The following is a 19,058-nucleotide window of genomic DNA, read 5'->3' on the forward strand; positions in this document are numbered from 1 at the left end:
AAGTGTGACCCCCCCCTTAGGATTTTCTCCCCAAGTGCAACAGCCCTGTTGCCCTTTCTTGGCCTATTCGCATTCAAGAGAGAAGCATCTGAGTTCAGGCATGTATCCATGGATACCCAACCACTTCTCCTTGAACCAAGTAACTTCCAGGGAGCAGCTTGCTGTCCATGGCAGGCATCCCTCTCCAGGGCGGCCAGGGACCACGCTGGCTATGGGCACGGGCACATCTGTCCTCATTTACTGCTGAAGGCACCCTCTGAGCCTTGCTGCAGCCCATAAGAATTTCCACTTCGGTGGTTTGACCTCCTTGGCTTCTGCCCCTCATGTGGGACAACAGCAGAGAGGCACAGACTTGGCAGAGACCTCTGCTTGGCTCCCTGATCCTGGAGAAAGGGAGCCACTGCCAGCAATTACAGGTAATTAACACTTGCCTGGTTATTAACACTGCCAGTTATCTACTCTTCTTTCCTCTGCATATGGAAAAGCCAAGCTGTTTTCCATCTGAGCAGAGGTCCAGGGGAGACTTTATCACCCTCTACAATTCCCTGATGAGGCTCCAGCCAGGTGAAGGTCGGGCTCTCCTCCCAAATGACCTCAAACTGTGCCAGGGAGGGACAGGCTGGACATCAGGGAGAATTCCTTCACTGAAAGGGTGGCCAAGCATTGGAAGGGCTGCCCAGGAAGGTGGTGGAGTCCCAATCCCTGGAGATGTTTAAGGAAGGACTGGACGTGGCACTCCATGTCCTTGGCCTGGGTGACAAGGTGGGGATCAGTCACAGGTTGTACTCAATGGCCTTGCAGGGTTTTTCCCAGTTGTCCACATGGACTTAATGAACTCTCGTGTGAGGCCTGATCTTCTTGCATTTTGCATTAATTCAGCCACGGAATGGTTTGGGTTGGAAGGAACCTAAAAAATCATCCAGCCCCACCCACCCTGCCGTGGGCAGGGATGCTGCTCACTAGGTCAGGTTGCTCAGGGCCCCATCCAATCTGGCCTTGAGCACTTCCAGGGATTTATCCCTGGAGTCCTAACATTTGGATTCTCCTCTCTGAGTTTTCAAGCCCCCTGCCAAAGGAAGCAAAAAGAAACCTCCCAAAAGAAGCCAAGCAAAGCATTCCATTAACTCAGTTTGTGCATTTTTGATTATTATATTTTGCTCTGTATCTCTTTTGAGTGATTCTCTTCTCTGTTGGGAATTAGTCCAGGTCTCTTTTCTCCTCTTAACATTAATGCCTGCTGTCATTTCTGGTGGCAATGACTGAATCCTGTGAAAGTTATGTCATTTTACAGCTCATGATGGTCAGCTGACTTCAACCAGCTGCCTTTTCCTGCCCCGTTTAAGGAGATTCTCAGTTGATGAAAAGCTGTCTTAATGGTTTCTAAAGCTGTTTCCTCAAAACTCCACAGTGTGGGGTATTAGTAGGATAAAAATAGTGAGATTGGGGCATTCCTTGCCCTAATTGGAACTGACTGCCAGGGTTAGCTGAGGGTCAGCCAGCTATCTCTAATTCCCAGCTGTAGCAGGATATTGAAGCCTTCATCCCAGCACACTGGGGAACACACCAGAGCCAGGATGCATCAGACCTTCACAAATGTGAAACTGTGTCTGCAAATGATCATGATTTTAAATGACACCATAATGCTATTAGCATCTGCCAGTGGTGAGTGCGAAAAGCAGACAAGCAAAAAAAAAGGGCAATTTGAGGAGGATGCAAATGGAGCTGCTTTGCTCTTCTGAACAGAGAGATGCACAATTCACTGCGCTTTTATAAACCTGGCTGCCCAGCCCTACTCCCTCATTTGGTAATGTAAAAGCAAATATAAGGAAAGGTAAACATCCATACAGCTGTGTACACTGTGATCTTGTTGAAGGAATACAGGCACTCAGACATATTTATGTACATTAATTACATTTAGGTGGGATCCCTAATTGCAGCCACAATGCATTATCTAGCAAATGACACTGCACAATGGATGACAGGTCTAAATGAGAGCAAACACATTTCCACTTCCTGGGATGCCTCTGTTCCAGCACATACCTCATGCCGACAGGAAAGGGCTTGCTCAGCCACCCTGGAGAGAAGCATCCCTAGGCTGGGGTCACCTCAGGCTGCTGACCTGGCTGCTGTGGGGCATTGGTGGCTTGGGAATCAGGAACCTCAGCTCATTCCTCAGCAGCTCCTGATGGGAGCCACCGAGGAGCATCCTCTCCTCAGTCTTGCATCCACCCCTACCTGCTGCTTTGGGTTCCAAACCCACAGGGTGCAGATAGTCATGGGCAGAATTCTGGGCAAGCAAGAGGAGCTTTTGAACAGCTGGGAGGAGGGAGATGTAGCTCAAGGTAACCAGAGGAGCTGTGACACAGCCAGATGGATGCAGCACCGAAGTGATGCTGAGCAGAACGAGTCACACTCCTGCTCCAGCCAGAGCAGCTGTGAGTGTGAGCTCAGAGCAAGCCAGGGTGGGTGTCTGTGCCCAGCTGAGCCCCACACCCATCTTTACACACAGCTTTCCAGCCTCACACCCCGTGCTGGTGTCTGGCTTTTGGAGCCCGTCACATGTCACCACGAGCCCTGGGTGAAGGTGACACCCCAGCTGGAGCTGGCTGCACTGAGCAGACGGAACATCCCCCACTCCAGCTTTTCTTGTTATCAGGTTGTTGTTTAGACCACAAAATATAGATTGGAAGGTGGCAGGATCTGGGATGGGAGATAGTCATGGCTGCTGGGACAGTCTTGTGCTTCCTGATGTGGTGTGCTGGCAACTGAGCCAACACAGACTTGCCACAACTTCTTTTTTTGGACCTAATTCCCTGTCCACCTGTGCATCCCTGTTCAGCTCTGCCAGCTCTATCACAGCTGAAGGAAAGACACATGGGCACACACGTTTCTCACATCACACCCAGCACAAAGCAGCACACATGCTCTCACATTTGCTGCCAACCTGGGCTTGGATTTTTCTAATGAGATTTCTCCACACACCCCAACAAGAAATGATGCAAGTCACAGGGCAAGCTGCATCCCACCCTGCTGGGATAAATCTGAGGCACACATCTGAAGTTAATAATGTTACTCTGCGTTTATGCTAATGTGACAGCTGAACTTGGCCTTGGACTTCATGGGAATGAATTATCAATGTGCCTCCTGACATATCTGGGTGGCAACATTTATAAAAGCGAGTGATTACAAAGCCTGAATCTTTTAGCACATCTCCTATTGGCCTCAGTGGGAAACATTTTTGATTAAAGGTCAGACAATTTGACCCCCAGACTGTCAGGACAGTGTAAGAGAAAAATCCCCTTCACCCACATTTTGAGCAGCATGGTACATTCCTCTCCAGCAACCTTCCCAGAAGCATTCCCAACCTCACAGTGATGATTTCTTTGTCCTGGTGGGGCACTTCAGTGACACGGGGGGCATTTTCCAGCTGAGACCACGCACGGTACGAAATGCAATTTTTTCTGCTGGTGTTTTAATTACAGCAAAACTGAGCTCCACCATCACAATGAGCCCTTGCATTAGAAAGTAAGTTCCCAATTTCTCGCTGAATTTGAAACAGTTGATTTATAATAGCATGAGATCATAATTAGAGGAGCTGCTACATATTTATTTGGTAATTTCCCAGAATATATTGGAGCTGATTCGAGTGCTAACTGGTTCCCAACCAAAGACTGCACTGTGCAGAAGTTATTTTCTCATTCTCATTCTCTCTCTCTCTCTCCCAGTAAATCTGGATAAAGAATTCCCCATTCTGTATGGTGACAAATAACTCCCAAGACCTTTTTCTGTATTCCCATGGCTCAAGCTAATTTAACTGGTGAATGGCTATAAATCTTCAAATGGTAAATTAAAACCACTGCCCTTGATGGTTATTGGCTTCCTCGCTCTTTTACTTCTAAGCCCAGGAGATAATTCTGTGGAAATGTTGCATTAGGGTTTGAAACCAGACACTCTCTCCTATGCTTAGGTCCCAGGCAGAACTTACCTGCTGCTTCTTGCTGCCATTTCCTCCCTCATCTTTTTAATGTCGCGCTTGCATTTCTCAATCTCCACCACTTTCAGGCCTTCCACTGCCAACAGAGGGAAACAAGAAGGGGTGTTACCATGGCGAAAAGTCGCAGGATCTCGTTTCAAACCGGTGCAGGATTTCGGAGAGCTCTGCCAGTGGGGTTATCCAGCGAGGCAGCCAGCTCCCACGGGCAGGTGCTGCCAAAGCCAGAGATCCTGGAAACCCACGGGAATTCTCTGCTGCTCAATGCAGATAACAGCCAGGGCGCTTTAAATTCACCGAATGGCTGTAACACCTCGGCTTTTCCACCAGCTCTTCTGGTGCCTTCACTTCTGGGCTGCAGAGCACGAATCAGAGGAAATCCTGAGCAGGAAAAAAAAAAAAAAAACAACCCCACTCCCGTGATGGGATGATAAGAGCGGCTATGCAAACACGTCCCGGTAGGATTAGAATTCCCATTAAGATAAAAGGTTTTAAATTCGGAAGGAGTTCCTGCTGAGCATTAAGGAGCTCTGAGAGGCATTGCTGGATACAGAAAAACCGAAGTGAGAATGTAGGAGGGAGAGAAAAATGTTGAAAATTCGGGTCTAATTATAGATTTTTTTTTAACTATTGAAATCCTGTCACTTCTTTCTGCCGATCAATTCTGTAATCAAAAGTTATTTCTACATGCGGCACAGAAAATCCTATATTTCCCTTCTGCATGTAATTGTGAGAGCCACGAGGCAAAAAGTTTGATTGCCTCTTTATGCAGCAGGGCACTTTATTCCCCGTAGCCGGGAGAGCCCGACGCAGTGAGAGTGTGAGAATAATTCTCCCTTTTCTTTCCCCCTCGTTGAACTGTCAGCGTGATCAAGGACACAGCACCACTTGTTACCTCCGTGTCATTCACATGCAGTGATTTCACAGCTCATTTGTTTACTGAACTCGTTGTTTGCATGGATGAGCCACGGCTCAAGGGAACGCGCAATCGGAAAATCAGCATTCAGCAACTTTCTTAGAAAATCAGTCTGGATCACACTTATCTGGAGAGCAGCATGTAAGTGATAAAACCCTGCCTTGAAGGGCACAGCTCTGGAGATAAGCAGGGAACCTGGGGTTTGTTTTCCTTTAGGCGAGTAACAACAAAGATTGCAGCTGGAACTGGGAGAAGGGGAAGAGGTGTGTAAGAACTAAGCACAGAGTGCCACACATTGGGAGAGGAAAGGGAAAGGGGGTTGGCTTGTGTTTGTTTACAGGGATGCCCTCCTCTTAAAAATCCCATTTAGGCATTTATTTTTTTTATTTTTTTTTTGTCTGTCATTGTTACAGGCAATTTTTTGGGGGTGTTCACGAGGTGGTGATGCAGGCACGCTGCTGTCCTGCTTACTGGATATCTTCTTCCTAGATACCTGCCTACACTTTTTGGGATGCTTTGCTCAACAGCTGACGATCAGCTGCAGCTGCTATGCTATACCTGTGCTGCTGTGTACCACACTGGTGCATTCAGCTGGGAGAAGTTCCTGGCTAGCCCATTTGCCAAGATGTCTAATTGGTGGCCAGTGCCGATTTTGTAGCAGTGGGAGCCAAGGAGAGTTATCAGAGAGACAGGGAAGTGGGGCAGGCAGCTGCAGGGAGGAGTTCTGGAGCAAAATGTCAGCCCTGAGCATTGTTTTGTGCTTCATCTCTTTGATTTTCATCCCAAATATCTCCGGGGGAGCAGAGAATTTACACAATTATTTTCTCAAGGTAGATGTGAAGTGCTTACAAATTGCGAAGGGCTTTTTGCCAGCTTCCTTGTTCTCGTGTGGGCTGCTGTGCAGAGTAAGTCAAGCCACGGGACAAAGAATTCCCAGCGCTTGCTCTGCACGGACTCATTTTCCAGGGGGAAGTGACAGGCTTTAGCTGGGATTTAAAAATCAGCTACAAGATTTGGCTCCCTGAAAACACAACTCTGGTGTGGTCTCTAGGCGGGAATGGGAAGGAAGCTGAGAACATGCCATGTGAGGTGCAGATGTAGTGCTGTCACGAGCATTTATCCCCATACACACGTCCTCTCTGGGGAAGAAATCCTGGAGAGCACATGTGAAAGTGGTGGTGGAAAAGGGAATCTCTGAAGGAGGCAGGAGAAAAGGCAAAATAAAAGCACAATTCTTTCCACATTTGGCTTGCAAATGACAAATGGCCATGTCATGTGCACTGATTAAGAGCCCATTACATTATCCCACTGCAAGAAATACCTCCTGAAAAACCCTGTGCTGTCTAAAGAAATCCTTGGGCTGGATCCAGCAGTGAAACATGGCTACTAGAGGAACCTCTGGGAACCCAGCTCAAGCAGGGAGGTTGGACACTCCTTCTCTCCCACGGTTTTGCTTCTTAAACATGACAGCCCGGGGAATTATTTCAGAATGCTGCAGATTGGGCTCTGTTGCAAACTCTGGATGTCTGACTTCCAGTAGATGGGTGCACTTGCAGACAGGCAGCCCAGGGAGCCCCTTCCCCCAGATTGCTCCATCAGCTGCTGGTTCCATCAGCAGTGGGACCTGCTCAGGGAGAGAACCCTCCTCTGGGCAGGCTGCCCTCCCTAAACCGGCAATAAAGTGCTGGAGTGGGCATGTGCTCCATTTTTTTCCTGCCAGGAATGACATGAATGCCTTGGTTATCTCCCTCCTGTGCCATGAGCTGCCCGTGTTGAGAGGCAGAGTGTGTGCTAGGGTTGCCAGGGGTTCACCAGAGGCCAAAAGCAGCCCCTGGCTGGCTGGGATAGCTGCTTGCTTGGGCTGCCAAGGGGATAGAAAGACCCACAGCTTACCTCATTTGCTCTAATCCATGGCATTTAGTCAAAAGTTTGAAAATGAAAAGTGACTGAGCTCATTTTTCTTTTCTCTCTCTCTCTCTTTTTTTTTTTTTTTTTTTTTTTTTTTTTTTTTTTTTTTTTTTTTTTTTTGGGTCAAAGAGTAAACCAGCAGAGCCTGGGGAGAAGCAGCAGCCAAACAGGGAGGAATTCATACCTGGGTTCCTTTCTGGGGGAAGGCAAGCTGTAGGTTGCCCCTCCATGGACATCCCTCAGTGCTAGCAGCCTGAGGCTGGGGTGGCCACAGGGAGAGATTTCCCTGCAGCTGCTCTTTAAATATGGACATTTCTTCCTGTCCCTGCTGACAAAGGGATCAGTCTCCTCGAGCAGCTGTAGGGTCAAGGTAGCTTCTGGTCAGGGGAAGTTTCAGGAAAAAAAACTTCTTTCATGAACCATGAAACTCTTTTTTTTTTTTTTTTTTTTTTTTTTTTTTTTTTTTCTTTTTTTTTTCTTTTTTTTTTTTTCTTTCTTCTTTCCCCAGCCAGCCCTAGTGGGGAAAGTTCTTTCTGGAGCTGTAGTTCTGGGAAAGGCTCTCCCTGCTCCTGATTTCAGTGCTGAGCACCCTCAAGGATGTGGCCTTTGGAGGCACAGCTGGATGGCAGCACCTTGTTCGTACCCCTTCCCTGTCTCTCTGGGACCTGTGTTCTGCATAATGTACTGAAACATCTCAGGAGCTGCACAAGGGGAAACAAAATGACTGAAAAAACCCAGAAAAGGAGTTCATTGACCGGGTGAATTTAATTTGGCTGTTGCACTGTAACAGTGTGGTTGTGTTATGGTGCAAGGAACTACTGAGGGAGTTGGGTTTGTTTAGCCTGGAGAAAAGGAGACTCAGAGATGACCTCATCACTCTCTACAACTCCCTGAAAGGTAGCTGTAGTCAGGTGGGGGTTGGTCTCTTTCTCCAGGCAGCAACTGACAGAACAAGAGGACACAGTCTCAAGCTGCCCCAAGGGAAATATAGGTTGGATATTAGGAAAAAGTTTTTTTACAGAAAAGATGATAGAGTACTGGAATGGTCTGCCCGGGGAGGTGGTGGAGTCACCATCCCTGGATGTGTTTAAACAAAGACTGGATGCGGCACTCAGTGCAATGGTTTAGTTGAGGTGTTGGGGCTGGGTTGGACTCAATGATCTTAAAGGTCTCCTCCAACCCAGTCATTCTGTGATTCTGTGAAGGAGGGTGCTACCCCTGGAATTACAGACCAAACAGCCCAGTGAGGGTGGGATCAGGTTCCCCAGTGTTAGAGGACCAGGGAGTGCAGAGGGATGGGGGATCACTGCTGGGTGCAGGGAGGTGACAGACACCTGGGCCATGGGGGACAATGAGGGGCTGGCCAGGGGCTGGGAGGTGGAGATGGGGAGGTGGGTGCTGGACACCCTCTGCCACAGGGGCATGGGAACAGCAGGACGTGGCCCCAGGCCCCAAAGCTCAGTGGAGGGCTCAGCAGCCCCTCGGAGGACAGGAGGAGCTCTGGATGCTGGCAGCACCAGCCAGCCCACCCTGGTTCCCACACCAGTGCCACCGCAGGCTCCCACCATCCCACGCCTCACCACGGGCTGACCTGTGGCTCAAAGCTGGCCACATTACAAGGGATTAGAGAAAGTGGAGGGGCTGAGAGGAGCAGGACAGGTCAGAGGTCACAAGGCACCAGTTCCCACTGTGATAGGAAGAAAGGGACACTCACATTCAACTTTTTTCTCCAGCATTGCCAAGTGATTAGCTACTTCCGTTTTCAGCTCATTGATTTTAAAAACCCTGGAAAGAAAACCCTCATGTATTAATGTTATACATTTAATGCTCCACCTACCCTAGGTGCTAAGAACTTCTGCTAGTAATGTCCATATTTGTGTCCCTATGATCTGATCTGCCCAGCCTTTCCTTTTTCATAAAGAAAAGCAAATTCTCCATGGAAATGCTAACACTGGGACAGAAAATACACCTGGGTTTCATTTTCAGAAAAAATTAACAAGTGATTTTTTTATTTTATGGCCCTGGGAATGTACTGTGGCTCTACAACACTTCATCTGCTACTGTATTCCCCCCACCAGGGAAGCAAAGTTAAACTGATAATTGTTAAATTGATAATCCGTAATTGTCCAAGCGCAGCGTCTTGGTGTCTGCACACTCTGAAACCTCCTCCCCTCCCGTCGAGTTATGCTGGTGATTTGCTGGGCTGTGGTGGGACTGATCTGTCTTATTGAAACCAGCTGGGATTAAATAAGCAGCAACACAGATGTTGAGAAATCCTCTCGGAGGAGAGACATTTTTGGGTGATAAAGGGGAAAATGAAACAAATCTGATGATTTGACTGTTCAACGAAGAAGCATTTCTTTTTCTTCCTAAAAGGGAAGGGGCATTTACTACTTGATCTCCTTTTTAGATCAAAGATAATCACTGAAATTGCTTTTGGTTTAAGCTACTGTATTGCTGTCAGCAGGAAATAACGTGTCCCAGACCTAAATTTGGCAGACAGAGTGGGATTTGAAAGATCTCTTTAATGCCCCTCTGCCTCCTGTGAAAATTTCACTTCAGGCTGATAAAAGAAATAGCATTTTAAATTAATAATGCTTTGCAGTTTCTTACCTTGAGAACTGCTCAGCAATCTGTCCCAATAAATTCTGGAATAATTCTTCTTTCTCTGAAAAAAAAAAAAAAATTGAAGGGAGACATGAAAGAAAAAAAAAAAAAAAAACAAAAGAAAGAAAGAAAGGAAAGAAGACACCCTCAACCCTTCTGCAAAGTTGTGTCCCCACGCTTCCAGTTCTGATGGTGAGGCCAATAAATTGTGTCGGTCCTTTGAAGAGTGACAGGGTTTGGAAAGGACTCCTTGCCTTACCTGCCTTCCTCTTCCTGCAGATTACAGTCAGGGTTCCTCAGAAGTTTTATTTTGAGTCTCTGAGAGGTGACTTGTTTTAAGGCAGCATTTTCTGGAGAGGAGACTCCTTTCACAGATCTTGGGACACCCAGAGTCCCAGCTGGCTTTTGACAGTTCCTGCTGACAGTCAGTGTCTCTACACCACCAGCACACTGTGATAGAGTGCCCATGAACAACACCACAGCTCAGGAACACAAAATAAAACCCAACTTGCCTTTCAGCTTTATCCTGGACACCAATATTTCTGATGCAAATGCCTGAGGACTGTGCTGCCTTGCATAAACTCCCGGCAAACGTGAGATGACAAAGCGCTGTCCCTGCAGAACAAGGTCTGCCCTTCCTGGTTTGTGGGATGGACACAGCAGGATACAAGTTTCCCAGCCCCTTTTCTCTTGAGAACACAGCTTGGACAGAGCTGCCACAGGGATCCTGTCAAAATCCCATTGTTCCCTAAGTTCCTGCAGCAGTGGCCACACTTGGGAGCTCTCGTGGCAGCAGCTCCCCAGCTCTGGCTCATAGGATCTTCTGCAGGCTCAGGAAAGTCAGCCTGATGGAGCCCCAGCCTCTTCCCAAGGTAATCACAGGATTGCAATCACCAGCACAGGGAAAAGCAAACAATCCCTCGAAACAGGACCCTAGATTTCAAGGGACAGCACACTTTGGGAAGGAAGAAGAATGATAGCAATGTTTTCCCATTTTTTAGGATGCCCACAAACAAAAGGGAAGCACAAATCACCTTTGCTGAGCCCTGAGATGCTGTTCTGGGGTTGTTCCCTCTTTCCCCCACCAGTTAATGCAAACTGCCCCAAAGTGCTGCAGTGATTCCTGCACTGGGGGTATGCTCAAGGAAAGGAAACATTGAGTTCACTCAAAAACACACTGCAGATTACAGAGCACCTATTTATACCCCACACAGAAACACCCCGGTGGCATTTCTGCAGATACTTCTTGTCCTTCCCCGAGGGAACACGATGCCTCACGAGTGCAATCACCCAGGCAAAACACATCAGATAGAAAAACAGCCCAGCATTTACCATTCACTTCTAAATAACAGCTCTTGTACCTGTGGAAAGGATTTGCAATTCCTCGGGTATTAGAGACGTCAGCAATACTTGTCAAGGGCATTCCCATCGCTGGTCAAAACAATTTGGCTGTTACCCCCTGTGTCTCAAAACTGGAGCAAGCATTCTGTGCTCTCAAAGTCTCAGATCTAATTCCTTTTTTTCTCCCCCAGCTCCCAGCAGAGTGGCTAGCAGAGAAAACAGATTTGTTCTTCTCACAGAGAGACCCATTTTCGAGTTTTCTCACAAAACCCAAGCGCTGAAACAAAGCAAATGCTGTGTCCTATTTAAGAGAGGAGGAAAACTTACCGTGGGCAGCACCTGGGGTGGCACGGAGTCCAAGAGTGAAAATAAGCAGAGAAAGCAGAGAAACCCGTGTCCTCTCCCTTCAGTGCTGCTCAGCCCTCTGACAGTGGCTGCAGCGTGCCAGAGACTGACAAGTTCCCTATAAACACTGTTCCAGTAAAAAAAAAAAAAAACAACCAAAACCCCAACAATCTTACTTTCACTCCCTCCCCCTGTCAAAACTCACTCGGAGTACTAGGAAATTCTCATCCAGGGAACAGTCAGCTGCAATCTGATGTTTATGGATGTAATAAAAGACTTTCAAAATGAAGATGTATGTTTTTATAACCCTAGGGTGCAGTAAAGATATATGACTAAGAGTGGCAGTTCGCCTCATCTTAAAGAGACAAAGATCCATTTCTCTGCCCTGTTCCTTTCCGAGGGGGAAGACCTCTGGTAACCCCTGTTTCTGAAGAAAATGAGACATTGCTCTGACATAATTTAGTCTTGCTTGTCCCCTCCTTTGTAGAACAGGAAGGTTTAAGTGTGTTCTTGCTCCCTCCATTACCCTCTGCCTTCTGGGTTTTTTATACCTCTGGGCAGGGCTGAAGCCCCAGGTGCACACAGACACCTTTTCCCTCAGATTGCTTCATTTGTTTTGCTGTGATTCCCTCTCTGCAAAGGAAATCCTACTGCAAGCAGCACTGGCAGCACCTCTGGGCGCTTTGCTGAGGGTTCTGTGGCAGCATCCCTCAAAAAAACAACCCCTTTCTTCTCCCCTTACCTTCCACTGTGAATGTGCCACGATTACAAATGCAGGTGTTGAGCAAGTCAGGGTTTTGCACAACACTCTGGGTGTTTTCCAGCTGACAAATGACCATTAGAACCATCGTCCCCTCCCTCCAGAAGATGCTGCAATGGTTAAAGCTGGGCAGGGGCCAGGCCAGCTCAGGCTTCCCCAGGCTCCCCATGGCTCATTCCCCTGCTCTCTGCAGGCACAGGGACTTCTGCTCTTTGCCCTATGGCCTCTGCCAAGCCCAGCAGGGAGCTTGGCCAGGACACCGCGGAGAAAAGAGCTGTTCTGCCTCGTCTCCAGCAGGTTCTGGGAAGGAAGCAGGTGCGGGGGAATGTGGCAGCAGCGTTTTTCCCTGTGGCCAGGTGGGAGGCTGGCAGGGAGAGCTCCCCTTCCCTGCCAGACTGGCACCAGGTGCACGCTGAGCAGCTCAGCTGACCCTGCACTGGCACAGATGGTTTATTACCTACTGGCAGGCACCCTCTGCCTTGCACCACCCTGCTCAGCGGTGCCTCTTCCTCCACTCTCTGACCCTCTGGGATCAGGGCCAGGGAGCCACCTCCATCCTCCCACTCTCCCTGGCTCCCTTTGCCACCCTGGCAGCCTCAACAGGCTGCAGGCAGGGAGTCCGTGGGGTTGGGGGGGGTGGCTTGGCTTCCCCCTGTCTTTTCTGCTCTGGCCAAGCAAGGCTGGGAGGGCATGGGCATCTCCCTTTCCATGCCAGCAGCAGGCTGGTGAATCCCTGCCCTGTTTCTCACAAATGCCTCTGGCTCAGGCTTCTGTCTGCATTTCACTTTCTGTGGTTTGCTTGTATGAAGGCAGTCAGAGCAATTAAAAAAAAAACCCACAAGCAGCCAGATGGACAAAAGCCTCAGGAAGGGACAAATTTCAAGCCCAAGCCCATGAATCTGCCATGCTAAGCCCCAGATTCACGTAATTCACAGCTCAGGTTAACTTGGGCTTTTGCAGGCAAATTCCCCATCAGGTGAGCAATCCCAAAGTCACATCCCAATGCACGCATCCATGTGAGATGCACATAAGGAGCAGCACGTGGGAGGAGGATTTTTCTCTCCCAGTCTCTCTTCTCAGTCTTGGCTGAGCTGTGAGCATGAAGAAGTCTCCGAAAGGAGAAGAGAGAGATGCCAGAATAAGAAGATTTAGACACAGTGACAAGCTTCTGTCGTTTCACCAGTACCAAACTGCACAAGATCTTGGGTATTGAATCACCCAGGGGGGAAAGAGCATCCCTGCAGATCTCCAGTGCAGCCACTGCTGGGCTTTGCTGCCCTGACTTTGGAGCAGTAGGAAAGTCCCTGTGAATGTTTTCCTGGCCTTTCAGGACCACAGTGGGTCAGGCTCACTTGACCTCCACACAGCAGCTCCTTTCTCTGCACTCTAAGAAACTCAACAGACTTCAATTTTATCCCTCGAGAGGGATGCTGCTAATAGGGTTTGTTCATTTAACTGTCACCTCTGTCGAATCTATAAGTGCCTGAACCCTACTAATTAGAGCAACAACAGAGCTGTCAATTTGTGAGTTTTGAGCCAGTTTCACCAGGAGGACACAGACCAGAGCCCTTCTGCTGTTGGGAGGGAGAGGATGCTCACACAATAGATTTGCAAATTTACAAACTACAGAGAAAAGGGTTTGCCACAGGGGTTTTGATGCTTTGCTTGGATAACCATGTGTCTTCTGGTTCAGGGCCGTAGGAGGAGGGACAGGCTGTGATTCAGCAGCTTCACAGGCTCAGAGCCAGCCAGTTCAGGCCTCCCCTAACCTTAACCCTGACCCTAACCCTAACCCTGACCCTAACCCTCACCCTAATCCTAACACTTGCAGACAGCTGACCCCGACACTTCAGTTGCTGCTGCATCCAACACTCTCTGGAATAATATTTTTTTATTAATATTATTATTTTTATTTTTTTTTTAATTTCCAACCCTCTCCTATGACTCTGGGCATGAAATGAAGAACTATTTCTTAGCAGGACTCCAGCGGATATCTCCTCTGCTGGATAGAAGCCACTGCTTATATTTTTCCTCCCGAAGGATTGTATTTCCCACCTTTTACAGCCTCTATTCTCTGTGTCATTCTTCTGCAGCTGCCGGGAGACTGCTGAAAAGAGGTGCATTACCTCCCACCACTGTGAAAATTGGGGTGACCCCCTTTTTGGCACATATTTGGATGAGTTGCCTTGGGAAGCAGAATGATGAAGGCAGAGTTGTCTGAGAAGTGAAGAATAGAACAGAGCTGGGTTGTGGTTTTTTTTCTTTTAATGAAGAGTAACATTTTCCCACTCTGTTTATTCTTCCTACTGTCAGCAAAATGTCAGGAATGCTTAAGATTGATGACAAGCCATGTGAAAGAGAAAAAGATACCAAGGAACATTAGTTCCATCACACTCAGCTCAACTTTCTTCCACTTTCCATAGCAGACTCTGTCTTATGTTTTGACAATCTATGGCCAGAATTTTTCTTGCCCTTTACAGCTCAGACCTTTGGAAATCCTTGTTTTATGAAATGAAGGGAGTAAAGAGAGATCTTGCTGACACAGTGAGCTGTGCTCTGCACAAAGCAGAGCCATGTGCTGTCAGCTGGGGATGAAAAATGAGGGCCTTGGGAGAGTGTGAGAAGTCATCCATGGTCCTATAAAAAGATACTATTAGCTTCATGTAAGGGGAATAAAAAAAATACATTCAGAAAGAGGTATATTTTCTAGAAAGCCCCTCAATCAGCTTCCCAGCTGGTATAACTCAGTGGCATTCTCTGGTGGAGTCCTGCTGGCCTCATTTCTCTGTCATGGGGCAGTTGGAGACTGGTTACTCACACCAGCTGGGACACAGAGCCTGGTGCTCCACCCCACCTTTTCTCATGTGATAATGCAAACAGTGTACTCCCAGACCAGGAGAGTGATGCTGCTGCAGCAGGGGTTGCCACAATAAGGAAATACTTTGGCAGAACAGCTTCTTCCCCTTCTCAGTCACATGTCCCTTGGCTGTGACTATCTCCTTCTGGCAGTCACTGACCTGTTTATGGCTTGTTACAAATCTTACTGTGGGTAGGTTCATCCCTGCTCCCTACCCTCCGTGTTCTCTTTGCTCTCTGCTCACCTTTGCTCCCTGCACGCACAATCTCCCTGCTATTGCCTCTCTGTCTTCCCCACATCCTCCTTTCCAGATGTTTCTGCCAATGCAGATGCCTCAGAGAACAGCCTCAGTTCCCTGTGCCTCCCCTTTTAGAAGAAGACAGTGGTGTCAGACACTCTTGTCATCCATAATTCAGGACCCTAAGACAGAAGATGAGGTGGGACCACCAAAACATCATCTCTCCTATCCCAACAAACTCTCCCACTCCTGCACACTGCCTTTGCCAGCCCCAGTCTTTCTGTCTCACTCCTGTCCTGCCTGTGCACTCTGTGTCTCCAGCACAACCATAACATCTTGCCCTTTGTCTCTCCTATCTTCTCATTTGACTGCTCCAAGGAGTGTCCCCAGCTGATGTCTCCTCTCCTGCTGCAGCCCCTGCCAGCCTCTCCCTATGGTTCCAGGGTGTTCAGGCTGCCCTGATGTGGGTGCCAGGAGAAGCTGCAGCTGCACAAATGAGGGAAACCATGAGCCAGATGCTCACAGGAATTGCCCCAGGCAAAGTTCTGCTCCAGTGTCTGAGCTACCAGCCTGAGCATGAGCATGAGACTGGCAGGCAAGGAGAAGTGGGAGGAGTGGCACTTCAGCCCTGCCTGTGGCTGGGGAATGTGCTTCAGATGTGTTCTTTCACCCAGGCCCTCTTTCATCTTGTCAGGTGAATTTAAATATTTATCACACTTAGAGCTACCATACCCACAACAGAAATGATGTTCTCTCCTCAGCCATCTGGAAATAGCACGAGGCTCAGATGTTGTGCTCAGCTTTCCAGCAGAGCTTTGCTGAGGAATGGGCAGGTTTAACAAAACACTGCAGGGCAAACTTTCATTTGTCTTGCCTGAAAAACCCCCACTGCTCCATGCAAGGCTTTCTCCAGGGCGTCAGGAGTGCTGAGTCAGACCAGATAGAGGCACTGGGAAAGTCCCCTGGACTTTGAGGATCATTCACCTGATCCTCAAATTCATTGAAATTTGGGCTCATTTTTTAAGCTTTCGTACTGAACACTGTGACCAAACTTTTCTTATTCTGCTGCAGCTACAACCATGACACCGACATCTTCAGGTTTTTGCATCATGGCCACATAATTTCCACATGCAGATGTTTACAAATTCAACTTTAGTTAGTTCAGCTTTATTAGACTCAGTTCAAAAGGGTCATTTTACCTGAGAGCTGCTCAGTCACAACTGGTATCACTTTGTAAGGAGACCTGGAAGAGTCAGAGAGGGTTGGATGTAAGCAACACTCCAAATGTAGTTTGTATTTCACATCCGTACTCCCTGAGAAATAGGAAGAAACATCTGAATGTATTCTAAGCCCTCCTAAAACCTGCGAGTTTGAATGAGCAATGGGCACTTTTTCTGAGCACACAACCCTGTGATTTACTAGGAACAGAATCCCAGAACCATAGAATGGTTTGTGTTGGAAAGGACTTCAAAAATCATCCAGTTCCAGCCCCTTGCCATGGGTAGGGACACCTTCCACCATCCCAGGTTTGTCAGAGTCCCATCCAACCTGGCCTTGAACACTTCCAGGGATCCAGGGGCAGCCACAACTTCTTTTTGCTCTGTGTTCATACATTGTCCTGTGCAGGAGCTCCCTCCCAGCTGCTGGGGCTCTGCCACACGGTGTCAATAAGAGCAATGGCAGCGATAAGTCATAATGAAATACGGGCCAAAGCCAACAATGAGGAGACCTAAACTCATCACAGGATTTGGGTTTGCTTTTCAAGTAATCTGCTGGTTGTGCCCTAGCAGAGCAATCAGGACTGGGGGAACAACAGAGCTTTGACAGCAAACAGGGATGGAAAGGAGCAGAAGTTCTACATGAAACACCTAAAAGCAGTATTTTTTTTTTTTCCCTCAGACAATTACTCCTACTTTAACAAGTAAAAATCTTCCAAACCAGCACTCGTGTTATAGGCCAGCACGCATTTCTTACTGCCATCCCCCTCCCTCTGGGGGGCTGCTCACCTCCCCTGCACAAAAAAAGGCTTCTGCAGGCAACCATCTCCCTTGCCCCGGGGCCTGAGCCTGTTTGGGAGGAGCAGGTGGCAGCAGGGCTTACCTCTCTGTGTTTACAGGCATCGTGGGATCAATGGACACCATGCAGTTGTCTGCTGTCAAAAGGGAGATGGTCGTGTTCCTGAAAACCAAGTCCCAAAGAGGATTATTTGACCTACAAATGCCAGCTGGAATTCTGTGCTGCTGCACAGCCATCTTCTCTCTTGCAGAAGAATCTTTTCTCCTTGCTCCTGGCCTGGCACCTCTTGTTACCTCAGAGCAGAAAGAGTCAAAGCCCAGGACAGGCTAGGCTTGATGCTTCACCCATGTGAAATGTGATCATTTTTGATCTCAGAGCAGACCTTGCTCCCTGCTAATTCATTTATTCTCTTGGCTCATTGAATAACAATTTCTGTTAAAAAGCTGTATTTTGTGATGCATTGACTCAGTAGCTACGTATTGACTCATACCATACAAATGACTTTTGGTGCTATGAATGTCTTTAAATTATTTAGTTATTCATTTACCAAAACAAACAAAACAAATATCTTGCAGAATATGGGGTAGAAAAGAATTTATTTTTTAAATACTGTGTTAAGGGTGATCTCATAAGCTCAGATGTAAACCTTGCAGGTTTATTTTGGCTCCAGGATCCTGGAGTTGAAATGCAATTTTCCTTTGAAAATCTTGTGATGAAAATAAAATGCCAAATATGCAGTGAACACCCTGATTGTGAATGATTAAAACTGCTGAACAAAGTTTCCTGGGCGATGGAGTGGAAGTATTTGACATCATAGGGAAATGAGAGTTATTAACCTCTCTAATGTCAAAGGGGAGGAAATAGAACAAACAGCAAAGGGCATTAATTCTGCCCAGCAGTTTATGCAAATTCAGTTTTATCTTTCAATCCCCAGAGCTGGTGTCATGCAATAAAACCATGATTAAAAGACTGGCTTATTTTAGTCCTGCACTTCTCCTGTATTGCAAAGTTGTGTGTCCAGAGATAAAGACTTTGCTTTGTTCCATCCTGCCTGGGCTGCTTGAGGTCCTTATGAAGACAGCAAATTCCTCCTTCAAGAGCTGATTAGGGGTTCTAGAGATGATTTAGGGGCTTCCTCCCCCTGCTCCACTGCCTGGAGGTGTTGCAGAGGATGGATGGATAGATGGATGATGGATGGATGGATGGATGGATGGATGGATGGATGGATGGACAGATGGATGATGGATGGATGGATGGATGGATGGATGGATGGACAGATGGATGATAGATGGATGGGTGGACAGATGGAGGACAGATGGATGGATGGATGATAGATGAATGGATGTGTGATGGATGGATTAATGATAGTGGGTGGATGGATCTGGGATGGATGGATTAATGATAGTGGGTGGATGGATGTGGGATGGATGGATGGATTAATGATGGTGGATGGATGGATGGATGGATGGATGGATGGACTGATGGATGGATGAATGGATGTTACACTGTGCCACCCTGCACCACATCCCAACCTCTCCCACACACCCACTCATGTGGACCCCTCTCAACACTGAGATTCCACCTGGATACTGCTCTTGAGGTTGAAGGGAACAAATCCTATTTGGATTTTTCCCAAATGGAAAATTACAGCAGGAGGGATACATGGACTTTGCAAGACAATATAGATTAGGAAATATGTGGCCTGGGCAATGGATTTGGAGATATTTATGGTCTATAAAATGGTTCAGCTAGGGTGCTTTGTGTTGGGCAATCCCATAGCTGGGATTAGATTTTAAAACACCTAAGGAGAAAGCTAATTTCCTAGTGGCAATACTTCTTGTTGGCCTCATTTTCCCCCTAAGAAACAGGTTCCAAACATGTGGCTGCGTTTCACTCAATATGGGCAAAAATGCAGTACTGAGATGTAAGTGGTAGGTGTGCCAAACCTGTGTGTACTCAGGGCTGGGCTTCTTCACTTGCTTTTAATTTAGATTCTTTCTCCTCTGTTCTACTCTATTCCACTCTGTTCCTCACGTGCAGCCAACACCAATTTGGCTCAATTCCCTGCCTCCACACTTT

The 19,058-nt window shown here is 47.6% G+C and overlaps 1 protein-coding gene and 1 long non-coding RNA gene across 5 annotated transcripts in view; one reads left to right on the plus strand and one right to left on the minus strand.

Moving 5' to 3' along the window:
* The window catches only part of PDE9A (phosphodiesterase 9A), a 51,092-nt gene that overhangs the window by 18,035 nt on the left and 13,999 nt on the right, over window positions 1–19,058 (minus strand). Inside the window, exons 1-6 of one of the 3 annotated variants that reach the window (XM_066177099.1) lie at window positions 18,926–18,958; window positions 17,064–17,141; window positions 16,163–16,206; window positions 9,429–9,483; window positions 8,530–8,600; window positions 3,986–4,070 (exon numbers count right to left, since the gene is read on the minus strand). In XM_066177099.1, coding sequence (XP_066033196.1) covers window positions 3,986–4,070; window positions 8,530–8,600; window positions 9,429–9,483; window positions 16,163–16,206; window positions 17,064–17,104 — 296 coding nt within the window. In that variant the 5' untranslated portion in view covers window positions 17,105–17,141; window positions 18,926–18,958. Of the gene's footprint in view, window positions 1–3,985; window positions 4,071–8,529; window positions 8,601–9,428; window positions 9,484–11,090; window positions 11,162–16,162; window positions 16,207–17,063; window positions 17,142–18,925; window positions 18,959–19,058 lie in introns of those variants that run through there. The other 2 variants (XM_066177098.1, XM_066177101.1) reach the window with 2 other exon arrangements.
* LOC136285655 (uncharacterized) lies at window positions 3,217–17,903 on the plus strand. Of its 2 annotated transcripts, none has more exons than XR_010719504.1 (3): window positions 3,217–3,442; window positions 4,063–5,048; window positions 17,080–17,903. It is a non-coding gene; the product is annotated as an uncharacterized lncRNA (long non-coding RNA). The 2 variants fall into 2 exon arrangements; XR_010719505.1 differs by having other exon boundaries at window positions 3,441–3,525.

The sequence above is a fragment of the Chamaea fasciata genome, unplaced genomic scaffold, assembly GCF_029207755.1.
Source record: "Chamaea fasciata isolate MVZ Bird 193981 ecotype frontalis unplaced genomic scaffold, bChaFas1.0.hap1 SCAF_2, whole genome shotgun sequence".
NCBI classification, from domain to species: Eukaryota; Metazoa; Chordata; class Aves; order Passeriformes; family Sylviidae; genus Chamaea; species Chamaea fasciata.